Genomic DNA, 21,286 nt, shown 5'->3' with positions numbered 1-21,286 from the left:
TAACTGCAGCCACGCTGTTGCAGCTTTACTAACTGTCACCCTCTCTTACTCTGAGCAGCCTTCTTAAAAACAAAACAAAAAACCCTTTACAAATTAAAAGTCAGGGAATGGGGTTGGGGTTTTTGTGGGGGAGGAGGAGGGAGGGAGGTAGGAAGTGAATGAGTGAGAGAGTGGAGGGGTTAGTGGTAATCTGAGTGGAGCAGTGGGACACTGGGACCAACTACTGGTCAGTAAATGTTACTGATGACGATATGAGTTTGCAGGGCTGTGGTATTTCCAGATTCTAGTAGCCTGTTTGCAGTCTGGCCCTGGTCAACATAGACGGAGGGCAGAGGTAAGACTCTGTGCCTCAACTGCTGCAGGAAGATGGGGCTAGCAGCCAGCTGTTCCCCTCCTGGAGCTGCTGCACAGCTGGCATTGCACTGCTAGGAGTGGTCAGGGAAAGGGGAGTAGGTAATGAGTTGCCTGCTTGGACAGATTCTGAAATGCTGGTTAATGCCACATTGATGGGCCTCTCCTGCTTGTTTTATTAAAAATGAACGTTACATGAGATTTCACAACATGCAGGCAGCCTTGCTTTTGTGTTCTCACCAGAGCCTCCAAAACCAGCAAGAAAACACACCACAGCAACACAGTGAAATTAAAGTGCAAAGCTAGAGCAACTAATGAACAAAACCAAAAGCAGGGCCATATGGACAATAAACAGTTTATTACCAATATGAACACAGATACTGTGGTGCACTGACGTACCGTTTTAATATTGTGATAACTGAGTCAAAGACCTTGTCAGCTGACAACTAACATGTCTCTGTTTCTTCTGGTGATGCCACAATACATTTCTGTTGGCAAAGGGTCTTCATTTACATTGCAGACTACCAGTAAAATGACTTTGAAGTCATCTATTAAAAGCAAATGGTTCACATGTTTTCTTATCTACTACTAAAAAGAAACATAATACATTTAAATAAGCAAATACAAAATACAAAAAAGGGCTGACAAATCTGATGTGCTGTGTCAGATGAAATCTAAAAAATCCAGAAATTTAAAATTTAATATTTTCTTTAGATTAAGACTTTTAAAATGAAGCAAATCCAAGGCAGCAGCAAGCTTCAAAGTGTGCTCAGTCTGCTAATAAAAAGGGTTTAAGAACAAAGACAGTGCAGGTGTCCTCTTTCACCATCTTGCATGACCTTGGTACACTTAGAAATGATCCAATCTTCCTAGCATCCTTAGTACCTCGCAGATGCTGTGCAGTCATTATGTTGTACTGATTCTACTCAACTCCTGCCTTATGGCTGGAAAACCAAACCAAAAGGTTAATTCAGACAACTACTCCCAGTGACAGGCGGTAAATACTCAGAGCCAATGGCAGAAGTAGTGTAAGTTATACACTGGTAAGAGGATGCGAGTAACTTGCATAGCAAAGGGGGCAGAAGGGTGGGATTGCAGCTGGGGAAAAACAAGAGGAAGCACTAAAAAAATGTGTGTGGAAGGCTGGAGGTTTGAAAGGGCTGTTCTATTTTGCACCTTCTTACACAAGCCTAATGGTTGTTTCTCCTGTTAAAATTTGCCCCCGTGCCACCCAACTTGCACTCCATGTGTCTGCTCCCGCTCCCATTTAAATCAAAGACAAAACTCCCACTGATTTCAATGGCAGCACAATTAGGCTGCCTTACACCACCATTTATGTTGTCCCAAACGGCAAATCTTAGTCAAATAGTATCAAATTTTTCAATGCCTTTTAACAATACATTGTATTAATACACACACAAAAATAAGGGTCACATTTCTATAATACTGTTTACTGCTTTATACGTTAAGCCTCACACTGCCCTTATGTGTACATATGTACAGGTCAAGTATTATAGTGTAGGTCATACAGCCAGGTGGGATCAGAGCCAAAGAATTCTGACTCTCTTTCCTCTTCCTAACAAATGGACCACACAGTTCATTCTATGCTACCGTAGAGACTAACCAATTTATTTGAGCATAAGCTTTCGTGAGCTACAGCTCACTTCATCGGATGCATACTGTGGAAAATACAGAAGATGTTTGTTTTTATACACACAAATCATGAAAAAATGGGTGTTTATCACTACAAAAGGTTTTCTCTCCCCCCACCCCACTCTCCTGCTGGTAATAGCTTATGTAAAGTGATCACTCTCCTTACAATGTGTATGATAATCAAGGTGGGCCATTTCCAGCACAAATCCAGGTTTTCTCCCCACCCCCACCCCCCCCCAAACAAACCCACTCTCCTGTTGGTAATAGCTTATCTAAAGTGATCACTCTCCTTACTATGTGTATGATAATCAAGGTGGGCCATTTCCAGTGCAAACCCAGGTTCCCCCCCCCCCCCCCAACCCACTGACTTCCTGAGGAAACTACAATCCATCGGTGATCTTCCTGATAACACCATCCTGGCCACTATGGATGTAGAAGGCCCCTACACCAACATTCCACACAAAGATGGACTACAAGCCGTCAAGAACCCACTATCCCCGATAATGTCACGGCTAACCTGGTGGCTGAACTTTGTGACTTTGTCCTCACCCATAACTATTTCACATTTGGGGACAATGTATACCTTCAAATCAGCGGCACTGCTATGGGTACCCGCATGGCCCCATAGTATGCCAACATTTTTATGGCTGACTTAGAACAACGCTTCCTCAGCTCTTGTCCCCTAATGCCCCTACTCTACTTGCGCTATATTGATGATATCTTCATTATCTGGACCCATGGAAAAGAAGCTCTTGAGGAATTCCCCATGATTTCAACAATTTCCATCCCACTATCAACCTCAGCCTGGTCCAGTCCACACAAGAGATCCACTTCCTGGACACTACAGTGCTAATAAACGATGGTCACATAAACACCACCCTATACCGGAAACCTACTGACCGCTATTCCTACCTACATGCCTCCAGCTTTCACCCTGACCACACCACATGATCCATTGTCTACAGCCAAGCTCTGCAATACAATCGCATTTGCTCCAATCCCTCAGACAGAGACAAACACCTACAAGATCTCTATCAAGCATTCTTACAACTATAATACCCACCTGCGGAAGTGATGAAACAGATTGATAGAGCCAGAAGAGTTCCCAGAAGTCACCTACTACAGGACAGGCCTAACAAAGAAAATAACAGAACGCCACTAGCCATCACCTTCAGCCCCCAACTAAAACCCCTCCAACGCATTACCAAGGATCTACAACCTATCCTGAAGGATGACCCAACACTCTCACAAATCTTGGGAGACAGGCCAGTCCTTACCTACAGACAGCCCCCCAACCTGAAGCAAATACTCACCAGCAACCACATACCACACAACAGAACCACTAACCCAGGAACCTATCCTTGCAATAAAGCCCGTAGCCAACTGTGCCCACATATCTATTCAGGGGACACCATCACAGGGCCTAATAACATCAGCCACACTATCAGAGGCTCATTCACCTGCACATCTACCAATGTGATATATGCCATCATGTGCCAGCAATGCCCCTCTGCCATGTACATTGGTCAGACTGGACAGTCTCTACGTAAAAGAATAAATGGACACAAATCAGATGTCAAGAATTATAACATTCATAAACCAGTCAGAGAACACTTCAATTTCTCTGGTCACGCGATTACAGACATGAAAGTTGCGATATTACAACAGAAAAACTTCAAAACCAGACTCCAGCGAGAGACTGCTGAATTGGAATTCATTTGCAAATTGGATACAATTAACTTAGGCTTGAATAGAGACTGGGAGTGGCTAAGTCATTATGCAAGGTAACCTATTTCCCCTTGTTTTCCTAACCCCCCCCTTCCTCAGACGTTCTTGTTAAACCCTGGATTTGTGCTGGAAATGGCCCACCTTGATTATCATACACATTGTAAGGAGAGTGATCACTTTACATAAGCTATTACCAGCAGGAGAGTGGGGTGGGGGGAGAGAAAACCTTTTGTAGTGATAAACACCCATTTTTTCATGATTTGTGTGTATAAAAACAAACATCTTCTGTATTTTCCACAATATGCATCCGATGAAGTGAGCTGTAGCTCACGAAAGCTTATGCTCAAATAAATTGGTTAGTCTCTAAGGTGCCACAAGTACTCCTTTTCTTTTTGCGAATACAGACTAACATGGCTGTTACTCTGAAACCTGTCATTCTATGCTAGCGTCTGATGTGCATGGAAAAGTCTTACAACTTCCTATTGACAGTCGCAGTCTACAGAAATTAGTATTCTTTTTATGTAGTTTCAAAATAATTCTAGAAAACTGTATTTTGCTAGAATATGGTTAAGAAACAAGCTTATGAGAAACAAATCTTCTGAGATTTAGTTTATGATCACTGCAGCTGTTGGGAAGGGGGTTTTGGCCCCCGTGTTATGCTATTACACACTTTGCTGGATGCATTGTGGGGATTTCTCAGAACCATCACCCTGACACATCAATGCTCTGATATGGTACCACCGATAATTAATAATTCTCATACAGCAAATTAGGGGATGGAGTTGTAAATACTAAAACAAGATTTCTTCCTGCTTCTTTTCAGTTGCCTTAGCAACAAGTTCAATGACCCCAGCAATTCTGTAATGGAGTGTTTTTATTGCTGTGTAAACAATATCCTTTGGTCTTGGAACAGTACTAGGTGATAGGTGTTTTCTCAGCTAGAACAGCAGCCAGTATCGGAATCTAGTTAGTTTGTTTAAGGTAGCGCAAAACTTGCTGAATGAACAAAGCCACACACGTGGACAAACTCAGTTTTGTTCTATGTGAGGATTTAAAACCCTATTTTATTTACCACAGGTGAGAATTCATAGCATAGCAGAGTAACTGGAAGACCAAGGACAGCAGAACTTCCTTCTTTCTGGTCTGCATTTAAACCAGTGCTGAGCATCTCAGTTAGATATGCATGGAAGAGTGCAGTCTTTGTATTGCTGGTAAAAATCCCTTACATGAAGCTTTGATATATATACACAGTTGACTATGAAATCAGGATGTCGGGTAAAAGCTAAGCCATCCCCAAAAGGCAACGCAAAACCGCTGAAAAGATTCAGACTGAATGCCTTGTGTTCAAGCTTCAGAACAGAGCACAGATAAACAAGGCATGTAAAAATGCAACTGAGTGATCAAAATTCAGTGGATACTTCTGGGTAGATACTTCTGTCTCTTGAGGTTCCACTCCAGCTTCTGAGCAATAGTCACATCCATACTTGTCACATCTATTTCATATCTACATATAACTAATACATATTTAACAAAGAGCTTCTTGGAAAGTAGATGTAAAACTACTTTCTGAGGAACTCTCTGCAGCTTTTATTTTCTTATGTGTTGAATCTGAGTGAAATCTCTCAGGATCAAACTTAGAAAAATAATGTATTTTGATATTTCTTACCATCAATGATCTCTTCTTTCACTTTGTGTAACTCTCTTACAACTTCCTCCAATATTTCCTGATGAGACAAAACAAAAGATGTACGTTCAGAATTCCATGGCCTCCATTATGGGCTGGTCCATATAGATGATAAAAACTCACTACTGCTGCCAGCTAAATAACTTTACTCCTTTAGGTCCAGTGGTTCTGTGTTCCGGACCTGTGTTCTGACTATCAAAGGGGTTGAGTTCTGTACCTGTTGATGTGCCAGGGAAGAGAGGGTGGCATTGCTGCACAAACATTTTGATCCAATAACAGTGGGACTGTTTCCCCCTGAGCTTCAAGGAACCACTATGATCTACTCTGATCTCCTCCATAATAGAATAGGAGCTTTGTAAGTTTGGGCAAACAGAAAGGCAAAAAGTGATGTTTCTATCTTCATTTAGCCTGACCAGTTGCCCTTCATGTATGACAAATATAAAGGGGAAAGACAGCTACCCATATCAAATTCCCTACGCTCAAAAAACCCACTCACTCACTTGTTTCATTCGATCAAAATCTAAGGCATCCATAGCCACATCATTGCTGCTGCTCACGGGCTTCATCCTTGAGAAATGGAAACAAAGGATAAAGGAGCAAATCAATTCTCTGCAATGTTTACTAAGCCATGTGGTGTTTGCTACTGTCATTATGATTAAAGTATGTTAATAGTCACTGGCTGCAAAACATCTAGATCAGAAGTTCTCAACCAGTGGTCCGCAGCCCCCTGGGGGGGCCCTGAGCTGGTTTCAGGGGGCTGTGGGGCCCCACAGCTGAAGTGTGGGGCTGAAACTGGGAGCAGAACCACAGGAAGCCCCAAACCTCAGTGCCCCCTGGGGGGTCTGAAGCCAGGAGTGAAGCCATGGGGGTGAAGCTGGGTGTCCCAAGCCCCGGTTGGGCAGAAGCCGGGAATGGAGCTGCGGGGCTAAAGCCCTGAGCCTCGGTGTCCTCTTCGGGGCTGAAGCCAGGAGCGGAGTCACCGGCAGTGGAGCCACCGGTACCCCGGAGCCCTGGCGCTTCCCTCAGGGCTAAAGCCCCAAGCCCCAGTACCCATCATGGGGCTGAACCTGGGAGCGAAGCAACGGGGCTGAAGCCGCGAGAGCCCCAGCGCTCCCCCTCAGTCTAAAGCCCTGAGCCCCGGTGCCCGCACAGGGCAGAAGCCCCAAGCCTGGAGTCCCCCCACCCTGCAGCTGAAGCCCCAGCCTCCCCATCCCCCAGCCAGTGGCTGAAGTCCAGAGCCCCAACCCCCTCCTGCCATTGGGCCCTGGAGTTTTTATAGCGTGGGGACGGAGGGGGGGCTGGGGATGAGAAAGAAAAAGGTTGAGAACCCCTAACCTATATGAAATCCCAACACACATCACTTGAGTAGGTTAACTTTTTTAAAAGTTCCATTACTTCCTCTTGTGCCATTCAGGAGTATTTTGCAGCCAGCCTATCTTGCGAAGCAAGCAGCACTATACTGGGACAGCAGACTGCAGCTGATCACTACCATCCAGCAAGAGAGCTTGTTTTCTAATCTTAAAATGCAGCGGAGAGGCTGAGGAGTGAATTAATATGTAACACTTTATCCAAAGAGTTCTGATCAATAATATTAAGTTCTAGATAGTTCTGTGGCTACTTTAAAGTAGAGTCTTCATGGCTGTTAATTATTTACAGTGACAAGGCGGGTGAGGTAATATTTTTTATTAGACCAACCTCTGCTGGTGAAAGAGACAGGCTTTTGAGCTACACAGAGCTGTTCCTCAGGTCTGAGAAACGTTCTCAGTGCCCAGACCAGAAGAAGAGCTCTGTGACGCTCCAAAGCTTGTCTCTCTCACCAACAGAAGTTGGTCCAATAAAAGATATTACCTCACCCACCTTCTCGCTCTAACAGCCTGGGACCAACACGGCTACAGCACCACTGTGTAGTTAGTGTAGCAGTGCTGGAGGTTTGCAGAATCAATGGCTGACTCAAACATTTGAAAATTAAGTCTCTCCTCCACACCTGCATTTCCTAAAAAATAAACACTGTCTTGACTGCTCAGGACTCAGTCAGCTGCTAAAATCATGGTAAACCCAAAAAAGCGATGCTTGCTTAACCTAACTGTATTAGTGACTGTAGTCAGCAGTCCACCCCATTGCTGAGTCCTGCCTTAGGCGGGCTGAGCGGTAAGGCTGTACAGCACAAGCTGTGTTTCTTGGCCTAGCGTCCCAAAGACTTCAGGTTTGTGTAACTACACCCGAGTCCTGTCTCTTTTCTATCGCCAAGGGCACCGCAGTGGACATTATTGAAAGGGCTGACCTCAAGAGAGGCTTGCTTTGTTAAAATAGCCAGTAGAGGTTATGAACCCTTTTTTGAAATTGGTGACTCTTTATGAAGTGTTTTACAAAAAGATCAAGTGGCCTATGCCTAATGAGAACATTTCAGCCTTGGCTCTGCTATTGTCTTTAGGCGCAAGTTCGTTCTTAGGCAAGTCTTGCATTGATTCCAGCGGCCCTTCAGCCGAAGAAAGAGCTGCACAACCAAGTCCTTTGTGTTTCCTGAATTCTGGTCCTTATGCTGCCCACGTGAGCTATGAGCAAGATTATGAGTGGGGTTTTCTGAAGGGACTCAGTGGTGGTCTCACTCTGGTTGTGGTCAAACGCCCACTGACGCTGCTGGAGCAGAGCTGGGCCAACAGGGAGCGCTTTTGAAAATCCCACCCACAAAGTGTATGAATGAGAGAACAAGCAGAGTAGTTTCTTGTGCTAGGCCTAGAACAGAACGTGAATGCACTTCCCACTGAACATCCTCCAAACAGCAGTGGTCTTACAGCAGTCACTGCGTGAAAACCTGGTAACTAGCTTTAGCTCAGCATTTGCAAGGACAGGGAATACTATGATCATCTGAATCTAATGAAAACTGGCACATCTTTAATGGCTGACATTGTATGGTGGATCTGGGATAGACCCAGGCAGCCAAATTTTGCCTTTAGTTACACCTGTGCAACCCCACTGAAGTCAGTGAAATGTGGGGCAGGATTTGACCCTGTTCTTTCACACAGTGCGCTCCGACATCTGCCATCACCCACTTATTTTTCTGTGTGTTAACAACACTGTAGCACAAAATAACAGTGTCAAATAAGAGAAAGTGTTTGTTACTGAAATGAATAATTTAAAGCACTATGTCCCACCTCCAACCCCTAACTTATCCAACAACGCTCAGAGCTCTATACGATAGTCACATTGTGGTACTGGCCGAGGACTGGAAGGAAGCCTCTTTCTAGCTTCCCAATGTCACATTTTAACCTTTCAATACCTGTGATCGTATACTGTGCCTGTAATTTGGCCATTTGGACGGACAAGCTTTGTTGGACTCCTCCCTTTGGACTTTCCCATCTACAAAAGCAGACCCATCCTGTCTCCTCTTTCCTGGTTGCCCTCTCTGGTGGCTCCTATGCTGCACTCAGCTTCATTTTTCCTTCCCCATTCCTCGCTGTACATGTTCCTTACTGGATGCAAAAATAATTTCTCCTCTCTTGGGTGCAGGCCCCCAGATGGATTCTGCTTTTGAGTGTTCTCATGTGCTGGGCAATGGAAGTGTCTCCTGTTAGGAAGGATCACCCGGAAAGATGCTTAAGTCCCGTTGACTTCTGTGATACTTAACCATAGCTTACTTGAATGAGGGCCCCGGGGCAGAAATCCTAGGGCATCCATGGCATTACCACTCACTCCCTGAGCCAAACTTTCTTTGATATCGGATATCGCAAATTCACAATCACTCTGCCCAGTTGAGACCAGCCTCTGGCTCAGAGTTAGTAAAGCAGCGGACAGGAGCAAATCACAACAGGCTGAGGACAGTCATGACAAGGACAAATTAATGTTAGTTGCTGTACCAACGACGACATGATTTCCCAAAGGACAAGCTGAGACAGTTAAGAAGCCAGATCATTTTTCAGTACCTAGAAGGTAGTTGGGACTGTATGGGGCTCTTAGCTTCAAGACTCTTCACTGATGGATTTCTATGGCAATGGAATGAAATAAGACATGAATTGAGCACACGTTATGTAGATAGCATGCTTACAGTCCAGACTGTGCTACTATTCTAGAGACTAACCCGTGCAGCTCACCTAGAGAGTAATGAAGATACAGGCTTTTCAACAGAATTGCTTCTTTCCCATGGCTTCTTCCCAGGGTCTGTAAAGTAATAATGAAGAATTACTGTTTGTTCTGTTTTTTTCCCTTGCCCAGTAAAAACATGAAACTGTTTTTCTTATATATTTATTCATTCAGCTGGGATGGAGGCTTTACAGAGATGTATCCAAGGGAGCAGATAGGCTAGCAATAATGAATAATAATGACTGCTGCTTTTAATTGGGACAGTATTAGTAAAAATCTATGCAGAGGAGGGGCAATGACACTTGATCCCCTTTAGCTAGTGCCAAGCAGTTAAGTGATGTTTAACCTCATACTAAAAGATGTGGAATTCTGAGTTTTGCTTTTTTAATACAAAAATCACTCAAATAGTAAAAGAAGAAATAAGGAATAAATACTATGAGTATAATTTTAATTCAATTACAATATTTTCATTTTGTTTTTCTAGACTTTTCTACATTTAAAGGGCCTCTTCTCCTAATTGCGACAACTTTTTCATCGAAATGACAGACATGCAGCTCTCCAGCTGGGGACCATGGGCCACTAGTGGTCTCCGGACTCCGGATCACCCCTGGTGGTCTGCAGTATGAAGCATTTTGAGAATAAAGCAGTAGGGTTCTGGGAAGCTGGGTCTACAAGAGGCTCTCATGCTTACAAAGTGGTCTACAGAACAGAAAAAGGTGGAGAATCCCGCTGATAAACCCAGTTAAGTGGATTCTCATGCATGTGTCTAATATCATGAATAAAAAGGCTATTTACATTTTATAATATTTAGTTCAAATGTCAGTGGGACAACAGAACTGTAAAGTATTTGGATATCTCAGAAGGGATGGCAGCATTACAGCTATGCAAATCACCATGGAGGATTTCATATGGTCCAGGTTACAAAATGCCAAACCCACTGTATATTTTTACAAAACACTCAGCCAAAAATACCCCATTTTTCCTGCCTTGGCATATCTAGTATATAACCTTTCCTGAAGTTCCTTACTATAAGCCCAATCTTTCTGATTGTAGTAGACCATATGTAAGTGAATAGCCCCACTGAAGTCAATGAGATACAACGTGTGTGTGTAAGGATTTGTAGGAACACATGAGCCCCCCCCAAATATGATTCTTAAGAGAATTACTCAGTTCAACAGCTTAGAAAGCCCTAAAATCCTACAGCTCATCCATATGCACCCTTTCAATCTGATCTTCCTCATCTTCACAAAAACAAGCAAGCAAACAATACCTTCAAAAGCGTTCAAAAGTGATGCTGATCTGACGGTCCCAAAGGACTGACTAAGGCCTGGTCTACACTAGGAAATGAGATCACTATAACTATGTTGCCCAGGGTGCGTGTGAAAAATTCACATCCCTGAGCAACGCAGTTAAACCGATCTAACTCCGCACCCCGCAGACAGCACTATGTCAATGGGAGAATTCTCCTGTCAACCTAGCTATTGCCTCCCAGGGAGCCAGAGTTACTATGTGGATGGGAGAAGTCCTTCTGTCGGCTTAGGAAGCATGGTCACTGAAGTGCTACAGCAGCGGAGCTGCCGCTGCTATGTTTTAAATGTAGATAAGCCCTCAGTGCTCATTTTATTGGAAGGGTTTCCTTGTAGGGCTCGCAAGTCCCAGGATCGTCACCAGGTTGCGTCTGTATGACTTGTAGATGATCTGTGGTTTAATCTTTTCTTCTCAACTTCATCACTGAAAACCACATTATGTTAAGAGCCCAATTCTGTTTGGTGCTGAGCCTCTCAAACTTCCTTCGTTTGGCACGGCACCTTGTGGGATCAGGCCCATTGTGAATAGAAATTGCATTAAGGGCCAGATCCTCAGATGGTATAAATCAGTACAGCTCCCCTTAACTCTCATAATGGAAGCGTATGCAGATACAAGCCAATGGGAGATCTGACCCTTAGAAACCAAGGTCCATATCCCCAAAGGTATTTAGGGGCCTAACTCTCACTGATTTCAGTGTGTGTGAGAATCTGGGCCCAAACAACTAGATTCACCGTTCTATCTTTACGCGGATCTGAGAAGAAAATTCACATTCACCCTTTATTGCTCAAAAGAGATTTTAAAACAAAAACTATTTGTAGATGTTCTGTTAGTAAATCCCCCTTACTCAGAGCTAAGATAATCAACCCAGATTCCAATGGTAAAATGTTTCACTGGATTAAGGAGAAGATGAAGAGTGCTAATTATTAGATTTAATACCTGAAGAATTCTGCTGCTGGCTAGGGCCTCGTGTGACTGGTGAAGGTGAGGTGCTAGCATCTTCCTAAAAAAGAAAAATAAGAAGTTTCTTAAATTTCGACTAAACATTTTTCAAGTGAACAGTCACTGATGGACATGATGGACTGTGCTCTCCACTCATCCACAGAACAGGCGGTGTCAGTGCAAGCTTCTTGCCCATGTGCCTTAACCCTGACGTGAGGGGACCACCTCGAAGGTGAGATGGTAGGTCAATCCCAAGTCCATTTAAACTCTGGTCGCTCCACTAAGATCAGCAAGGGGAAACATTCGGATGGGTGGTGTTTTCTTTTTCTTTTTCATGGGAACACTTTTCTACTAGGAACTCAGCTGAAACCTACCAACTCAGGTCACTGAACAGAGGGCAAACAGTAACATTGCTTGTCCTTCTGTGGGCAATAAATGTTACCGTTCCATTCCTACCTACTAACCACGGCTGGTCTCATGCTCATGACTGAAAGGTGTTGGCTGCCGTTGCCCATTCTTTGAGCTAACTAATCCCCAAGTTCAGAAACTGTCTGTATTGCTGGAGAAATACAGGACCAGATACTGGTCTGTTACCCGCGTATAATTTCAGCTGGATTGCATAGGAGTAAGTGACAACAGGATTTAGACCAATCTCTCCACTAATGATGGTAGCAGCAGTTTCAGTTTATTTAGCTATCCTAACTAGGACATTCAATATTTCTTCACAGAAATTGGGCTGAAGTCACTGGGGTTTACATAAGGGTAAAAGAGCAGAATCGAGAATCTTTACAACAGAGCAGAATCCAGACTAATGTATTTGATCTGTAATTATTATTTAAGAGCTTCCTATGACAAAGCACTAAACATGTCAGCTAAAATGAAAAAGCAGTCAGTTAGTTTGAATGGCTGCTGGCTTTGCATTAGGCTTGATAGAAGGTACCAAAGCAACAATAAAGGTATTGCAAAGTTGTTATTGTTGCACAATCAATGGGGGAATTCCAGAACCATCACACTAAGGAAGGCCCATTACAATGTGACTAAACTAAAGGTCTGAGTGGAATATGAGCTAATGGCAAAGCAGACAGTAGCATTTAACAGCTGAGGGAGAGCAGAGTCTGGGTAATTGTGCCTTTCATTTCTAGGTATATGGTTCAAACCCAGGCTTTGGGAAAAGCTGTGAGCAGAGTGGATGGCCATAGAGGCAGCCTCAGCCCTGCTCACCTAGCTAGGGGTCACGCAAAATCAGCCTTCATTCTCACGGAGTGCAAGCACCCTCAGCATTGTGATTGCAGCAAGCCTCTCCAAATATGGTGGGAAGCCCTGGGGCCAGGCCCCAAAGAGGAGAGGGGAGCAGGTGATGCTTTGTCTTTGAGGCTGGTGCTCTCTGAAGCTGCAGTGTCAGTGTGCCATGATGCCTCCGGACTTTCCTGCATTGGCAGTGAGCCTCCACAGACTGGGGCTCTGCCTTAAAGGCACTACAAGGCCATAAGCCAATAGCAACAGCGCTGATGGGAGTCTCAGCAGAAAGGCAAAGGACTGCATGGGAGTGGTGACTGCACTACTCCTGTCCTCCTAGACATGCTGCCTCTATGGGATGTCTACACTGCAATCAGAGAGGTGACTGCAGCATATGTAGAAATACCCGCTAGCTTTGATCTAGCTAACTGAAATGACAATGGCAGCGAACCCACAGCAGCTTGGGTATGTACTCAAACTGCTAGTCCACGCTGCCATGGCTTTGCTGCTATTGTCATTTGAGCTACCTAGATCAAAGCTAGCTCAGGTATTTCTACACATGCTGAAGTCACCTCTGACTGAAGTGCAGACATACCCTAGGTATGGTGATTGGTGGGGAAGCTCTCCTGGGCTGTAACTGTTCTGTGGATAAACAAAGGACTTCAGCCTCCTGGCTGATAATGTGGCTCCTTTCACAAGCACCAAGTTCACTTTAAAATTCAGTCAAAACTGAAGCCCTCATTTAATCTTTTAGAGGACAACTGAAACATCCAGCAGCACATGGACAGAATGGTTCAAACAGAAATGCACTGAAACTACTATCCCCTCCATGAGCCCAAATTTCATACTGTTTGATCTACCAAACTGACACAAGTGGACACTTGATGGTACAGAATGCATTTACACAGATATGTTACAGCTTTTGAACAGCTCAGTGGCCAAAGTACTGTCCCCCTCCCCATTAGAAATCTGCTTTAAATGTAATCTGTCATCTGCAGCGAGCTGATTTTTGCTTTACAGAGGGGTTAAGTAATCTACTTTCCAAAGCCATCATGTTTAATGGATGACACGGGTCAGTTCAGCTGACGTCTGCTGCCCAGGGATGCAACAAGCTTGAACTAAAATATGTGGAACTGATTTGAAATGAGATACTAATAGGATTTACCATACCAGGGGCTTTTCCTTTTGGGTGGCACAAATATTCCCGAGGGATAAATGAGGGTGAGCCTCTTCAACCTTAAAAACACCACTGTGAGCATAGTGTGAAGAGGCAACCACTGACGTGGTTTAGACAATATCTGGTCTGTGAACAAACAAGAAGGGATTCTTGTTTCTAAGTACACTGGAGCAGTTGAATTTAGCTTGTGTGAACATTTGCTAGTCATTTTATTATGTGTGCAGTGGGCAAGTATTGTGCTTCCAGCCTTCAAGGGATCGCAACGTATCAACTAGTTTGGAAGACCCTTTTTGCTTCACAGACACACAATACTGGTGAACGCTTCACTTACGTTTTGGCTTTCCTCTTCCTTTTTGTCAGCTGGCTTGTCTGACTGTGATGCTGCTTTCCTCCTTTGCACAGGGGTAAAAAAGTAGGACAAAGTCAACCCTTTAGAAATGCATTTCCTGCACAAGGCTTCAATCGTCATTTGAAAAGACTGACTGTGCCTTGCTGAGGATTATCTTTACTGCTGTGGAATTTCTTTAGCAGAAGAGGCTGCAATGGTTAAGAATCCAAACTAGGCCTCTGTGAAGCAGGATCTTCAGGCAGGGGATCAAAATTTGAGTCAAGGTTCCATTCAGAAGTACCAGGTTGTACAGTATAAAGGAACAGGGGTAAGGGAAATGTATATGGCATTGAGCAACTAAGAGGCAATTTCTTGCAAGGTATAGGGCTGCTTCTACAATAAAAATAGGCATATAGACTACTCAGGTAGATGTTCTAATACTGGGCCAGATTATTTTCCCCCTAAATCCACATGCAGAGTGGACTCTCCATGTACAGAACTCACTCGTCCTGCCTCCCCCACCCCTGACCCAGAGAGCACAATCTGTAGGCCCAAGGATCTGCACATGGGCATGGAGATGTGGGGCTGGCGGAAATGCACATTAACCCCCCCCACACACACCCCACCAGCCTCAAAGGGCATCCACAGAGCAGCTAGTGCAGCCTGGGGACACGTTTACATTTCCAATGTGCCACAATCTCCTTTGAGTGTGGGTTCCAGGGTAGCAGGAGGTGAGGGAAAGCTCTGGCTGCCTGGAAGCCAGGAGGGGACCAGAGCCAGTAGTCAGGCCTGGGCTTTCACATGGATAGCCCTGTGCCTCTGGTGGATCCTGGGAGATTCTGAATGCCCAAAAGCCAATCCAAAGGCTGTAGAACTGCTAAGCCCTCAGGTTCATGGTACCTGTAGCATTCAGGGGCTTTAGAGAAAGCTGAATGAAAAATACTTGAGCTGAGACCAAGATTCTGTATTGCTTTGTCAGCCTGAGACAGGGTAAAGCATCACTCTCTACGTGGCTCAACAGATAAGCAGGTTACAAACAGCTGTGATCTATAAGAAGGCTTGAAAGGATTTGATTTTTATCGGTAAATGTGGGTAAACATCAATTTCAGCGTACACATAAACAGCTGAAAACGTATGTCCACGCAGAATAATCTAAATGGACAGATAGGCAAAGTAAGAAAAAATGCAGCTTGGGAAGTTATTAGAGATTAATTTAAGGCTATTTACTTTGTATATTTTGATATGTGATGTTGACAACTTGTGATTTAACAGTTATAAAGCTTAAACTTTTTGAATCTCAACATCTGCTGTCACTATTGTCTTCTGATTGTCTTTTGTCTTCTGATCTCCGCCCCCCCGCATTATTTTGCACAACTGCAAAAACTGAAATCAATAAAAATATAAAACAATGCTTAAAAGCAAACACTGATATTATCTGTTGAACTTATAAATAAAAACAAAATTGAATTCTGCCAAGCCTATTTATATAGGAACAATCCTGTCCTGGCAGAGGGATGGGACAGTGGCCTAATAGGTCACTTCAGTCTATCTTAGTTCCTATGAGAGGCATGGCGCAACCTAAACATAAGAGGGCCAGGAAAGTGGGAGAAGGAGGTTCTGGAAGGCCTGTGGCCCGTCTCCTGCTCTTGCACTCAGGACAGACCAGCACTTACATAGGTGGACACTGCCAAGGGGCTGGAAGCGAGGAAGCCATGGCCCTTCCTCCTACCCTGGCTAGTAGAGTCAGCATAAGAGGAATTCTGGCTGAACTAGCCAGTGTCTCTGGGAGTTCATGCTGTTTAGGAGTTCACCTGCTCTCTCTATAGAGAGGCTTACAAACCACAACGTAGCTCAAAGGAAAGCAAGTATTGTTCAGTTTCTACTTTCTTTCTCTTTTTAGTACATTAGCCACAATGATCATGTGATTCCTGAGGAGTGGGAGCATGCACATTGATTCTCAAGCTCTGCTTAATGTCTAAAAGTACTAGAGAAAACATACCACATTTCTATCCTCTGCAAAGCTTGGCGCCAAAGTCGGGGAAGTGTGGATTGTTTTCATTTTTTCATCAGCATAATTCCTCGCACTTAAATTGTGCTTTACATTTTCAAAGTACTGTGCAAACATCATCTAATTAATCCTAACAAAACCACTCACTCTACTGCTCACACAGTTTTTTATATCAGTTTAACTCTATTGTCGTGAATGGAGTCACTCCTGATTTGCACCAGCGTAACTGAAAGCAAACTCAGGCCCACTGCATCTTCAGAGCATAAATCACACACTATGAACTGACAGTCTAGGTGCATCTGGGATCCTCCTTTTCCCTCATTCTTTACCCCCTCACCTCCATTTACAAATGTTCACCCTTTTCACTTGGGCACAAACTTCATAGCTGCTTTGTTATGTGGCCAGCAGTAGCGAGCCCAAGATGTGTTCAAGTGCAACTCAATTTGATGGACTGTTTGCAGTGTTCTTGTAGCCATGTTGGTCCCACAATATTAGAAAGACAAGGAAAGTTATTCACTCTCACAGAAAAAATTATAAAAGTGAAAAACGCCTTACTACCTGTGTGTGAACACTTTTCACAAAGTGATCACTCCACATCTGATCTCACAGTCCTCATCCTCAAAGGAAACCTGAAAATCACTTTGCTAGACACTAAAACTTCTTGGATTTAATAAAGACACTGGATTTATGGTTTATCACAATAATCCATAACCCACTAACTCCCACTTTTTGTCCTACGACTGCAGAGGTGTTAACTGTCCACTTCACACTGAATGGTCTCTTACAATATGTGTTAACTACTTATGCTAAACAATCTATTCCACCCTGTTTAGCTCTGACACTCTGGGTATCTCTACATCGCAATTAAACACCAACGGCTGGCTCATGTCAGCTGACTTGGGCTCAGGCTTTGGGGATAGGCTACAAAATTGCTGTGTAGACACTTGGGCTCAGGCAGAATCCCAGAGCCTGGACTCCAGCCTGAGCCCAGACATCCACACTGCAGTTTTATAGTCGTGTGATCTCGAGTCCGGTGACATGGGCCAGCTGTGGGTGTTTAATTGCAGTGTAGACATACCCATAGAGCACCTTTCCCAGACCCAAATAAAAGCTCTCAATAAGCTTGAAAACTTGTCTCTTTCACCAACAGAATCAGGGTCAATAAAAGATATTACCTCACCCACCTTGTCTCTTTGATGGACTGTGTGAGCAGTATGGGAGAGTTGTATTGTGTGAATGCTACCTGGCAGCTGTAGGAAAATCCACCTAATCCGGGGGGTAGGGCTCTCAGCCAGAAAGATTCAGGGATGTCTGATTTCCTATTTTAGATTATTAGGTGCAATACAGTTCCACATACCCCATGGACCTTGGCTGTGATGACTGTAATCCATCAAATACTCCTCCACCTGCAGAAGCCACTTCATTAGATTTTTCTTCCACTAACCTGGCAGCATTTTTATTTAGTTTCTGACTCTGAGGCCAGCAACATCCACCCCACAGAAGGAAAATAAAACCCCACACAACTCTCAAAACCAAATTCCAAACCCCTTACCAACTGAATAGGAAAAATCTGTGAAGGGATTTTCCTTCTTCCTGGAAAAGCCTCACAGATTTCAAAAACAGAGGTGGTCTGTGTTTAAATTCTGAAAAAGCATGAAACTAAGATCTACCATGCTGTGTGACTGGTGTGTATGCGTATGGGGACAGGGTCAATATCGTTTATATCATTTTAATAGCATTAATAACTTTACTGTATTTGATATCTCCAGGGAATCACCATAAGTGCTGATTCCATAGGGGATCCAGAGCTCAAGCACCCGCTAAAAAAAAAAAACAAAAACAGGGGGTGCTCAGTACCCACAGGGACGGGTTAATCTTTTGTGGGCCCTGCCCCCTGCTTCGAGGCCCCGCACCCACTTGGCCTCTTCCCCCTGAGGCCTCACCCTTGCTTGCCGCTCGCACGGGGATGGTGGGTGGGCGGAAAGCGGCAGAGAGCAGCATCCACTGGCAAAAACAAAAGTCAGCACCTGGGGGAATGACAATTCCAGTGGTCAGAGGTCTTGGAACTTCTCGATCCTTCTGTGGACCAAAGCCAAGAAAAGCACTGCTGGGGTGAGGGGCTAGTGTTAGAGTTAAGTTCTGGTATCTTGCTGCAAAATTAACGGGTCTAGAAATGACAGTGGTTTGTGAGACAGCACTTCATTCTGCTTTGTTTCCACTTCAGTTCTGAAATGATTATAGCAGCTGCTATCATGGGAATCACTAAGTCTTGCAAGCAATGCTTTATATCACCTGAAACCCAGCTTCTCAGTCACTGTGCCTACCCTGGATACATTCCATCCTTAATGTGCAGACCTATGCTGAAAAATGGGGATTCTGTTGGTCTCTCCATGACTTTTGTATCGTGTGACTTCAGTTGAAAAAGGAAAGATTTTTTTTCTGACTGCCAGCCCTGTAAACACAACCTGCGACACCACAAGAGTCAAGTTCTCCTTGCACCTCGTACATCATCACCAGTAACAAAGTCCTGCAGGTCACAGGAAGTCCTCACTAACACCCATGTAACTGCTCTTTGTTCAGACGACATTCTCAGTGGACACCTGTGCAGTCTTATTGCCTTCAATGGGTTTGCACAGGTGGAATTTGGTAAACAATTTTTCTGACGACTCCCACGGGGAAACAGAACCTGCGGCTCACTCAGTCTCAGCTGTGTTGGCTGTGCAGTGCTAACAGGGGTAAAATGTGGGGAAAGCTTATTTTTGTCACTGGAGTGAGCACATATGACTCTGCATACACCAAAGGTCCACATCTGTTGGCGAAAATAGACGCCACACTTAATTAGCCACTTTCTTAGATTACAGCCACACATTAAAGATGCACATTTTGTGGGGCTTACTACTTCCAAGCATAAGAGATGGAGACTTTCCTTAACATCTGGAGTCTGTCTGCCCATCTGTTCTGATTATTTATACAGCGCTAGTCACTGGCTTGATTACAACTTTAATATAACAGTTTTACTCTTCATTCTTTATTTACACCAGCACAAAGTGAGATCAGAATCTGATCCACTGAATCCAGTGCATAACTATTCTAATTCAAATGAACCAGAGATAATTGTATATTTGGCATTTTATATTGTTCATAACCAGTTTTTCAGGACTGTACATTTACATGGTGCTTTACAACTGCCTGTCTTGTGTGTATAGAACTCTGGTTGAAACCAATAGGGGCTGAACAAGGCCATTTGAATAAGAAAAGTTCTGGGGCAGAGAACATTATTTAGCCATTTTAAATCTGTATGCTTTGTAACAGTGGACCCGTTCCTATTTATTCCTCTCCTCCTCTTCCTGCATTTTTACTCTTTCCCTGTTTACACTTTGTAAAACAATAAAAAATCCTTTAAGATAAACTCAAAAGCATCTCTGACATTAGTGACTTGTGAGCTACAGGCTGATAAAATGAACATTACAATGGAAGGGGGGGAAGAAAAAGCAAAGAAGGGAATCAGAATGATGTGATTTTTAAGGTGTGATATCTCATGTCCTGCCAAGGAATAGAAACACTTGTGTGGACTTGCCCAAACATATTTAGGACTAGTAACATTTCATTGGCACATATAATCAGTAAAAATAATTGTCAATGCCAGGTGTTATGTTATTAATAATGGCCAAAGGATATGTCAAAGGTGTAAAGTAGTAGAGAGAATTTTATTAATCTGTAAAGAATGGAATGTTGTGAGGGAATTATTTATTGTACAGGTTTTAAGATAGGTGGCAACCTATGGTGGGAGAGGTTTCTAAGGGAAGGGAAAAGGGAGGGGGAAAAGAATAAACAGTTAAAATTAAAAATGTAGGCTCTAGTCCTGTAACTGGATCCATGCAGGGGGACCCTTGCACCCATGTGGATCTGACTGCAGGTGAGGCCCATAGAGAATATTCTCCTGGCAGTTACCCCAAACTAACCCTCTGACTTCCATAGGATTGTAGAGAAGTAACTGAGGGCAGAATTTGCTTATGTCTTGACAGACTTCTGAGTGATATGTGCTTTGCTGGTTAAACCGGCCTGCACACTCAGAACTGGGCATCTATTTCCACTCAGTCTTGTCTATGTTCTCTATGCAACAGGCAGTAAGTGGAGTCGCATCTTACGCGGGGGTTAGGTTCTAAAGTCAGCGCGTAAGGCGAAAATCGCATATAATCTAAATTACCCTTGAAAATTCCTTAAATCGCCAATAAAGTACGGTATACTGTACATGATTTTATGTATACAACCCTGTACAGTAATATGTATAAATGTATAATGTATACAGTAATGTACAGTATATAATAAAGAGTACATATGCAAAATATAATTTTACAGTATTGTATTTTTAATTACTGGGGGTAAGTACAGGGGGGTAATTACAGGGGGTCGTCAGGGCTTGATGTCGATCCAGGAGACGGAGGTGACGGAGAGCTTGGGTGACGGAGAGCTTGTCGTAGACGAAGTGGTTGGCTCTGGTTCAGCTCAAGAAGTTGATTGCGTAGGCTCATCTGCTGATGGTTGTTTTTCCTTGAAAAACATGGTGATCGGCAACTGTCGCTGTTGTCTCTTGAGCTGCTCAAACATTTCTTGATACGGTCTCAAATACTCCGTAATACTACGTGTGATTTTGAGGCTTCGTTACATAGAGGGATCATATTCAGAAATTAAATCATTCAAGTGTTTTGCTGCTTGAAACACTTCAGCAAATTTATGAAGATTCCAACTTGCTGGCTCTTCCTGTTCGTCGTCATCATCTTCGTCTTCTGTAAATGA

At 43.7% G+C, this 21,286-nt stretch overlaps 1 protein-coding gene across 6 annotated transcripts in view; it reads right to left on the bottom strand.

The window, feature by feature from the left end:
• Positions 1 to 692: 692 nt before the first annotated feature.
• The window catches only part of EVL (Enah/Vasp-like), a 213,145-nt gene continuing 192,551 nt past the window's right edge, over positions 693 to 21,286 (bottom strand). For 3 of the 6 annotated variants that reach the window (XM_037900939.2, XM_037900938.2, XM_027827308.3), the window contains exons 8-14: positions 14,485 to 14,545; positions 11,738 to 11,801; positions 9,505 to 9,571; positions 9,337 to 9,396; positions 5,917 to 5,983; positions 5,399 to 5,456; positions 693 to 1,295 (exon numbers count right to left, since the gene is read on the bottom strand). In XM_037900939.2, the coding sequence (XP_037756867.1) occupies positions 1,258 to 1,295; positions 5,399 to 5,456; positions 5,917 to 5,983; positions 9,337 to 9,396; positions 9,505 to 9,571; positions 11,738 to 11,801; positions 14,485 to 14,545 (415 nt within the window). In that variant the 3' untranslated portion in view covers positions 693 to 1,257. The remainder of the gene's footprint in view (positions 1,296 to 5,398; positions 5,457 to 5,916; positions 5,984 to 9,336; positions 9,397 to 9,504; positions 9,572 to 11,737; positions 11,802 to 14,484; positions 14,546 to 21,286) is intronic. The other 3 variants (XM_043548410.1, XM_037900940.2, XM_043548408.1) reach the window with 1 other exon arrangement.

This window comes from Chelonia mydas, chromosome 6 (assembly GCF_015237465.2).
Source record: "Chelonia mydas isolate rCheMyd1 chromosome 6, rCheMyd1.pri.v2, whole genome shotgun sequence".
NCBI lineage: Eukaryota > Metazoa > Chordata > Testudines > Cheloniidae > Chelonia > Chelonia mydas.
This window is presented reverse-complemented; position numbering and strand designations above follow the sequence as displayed.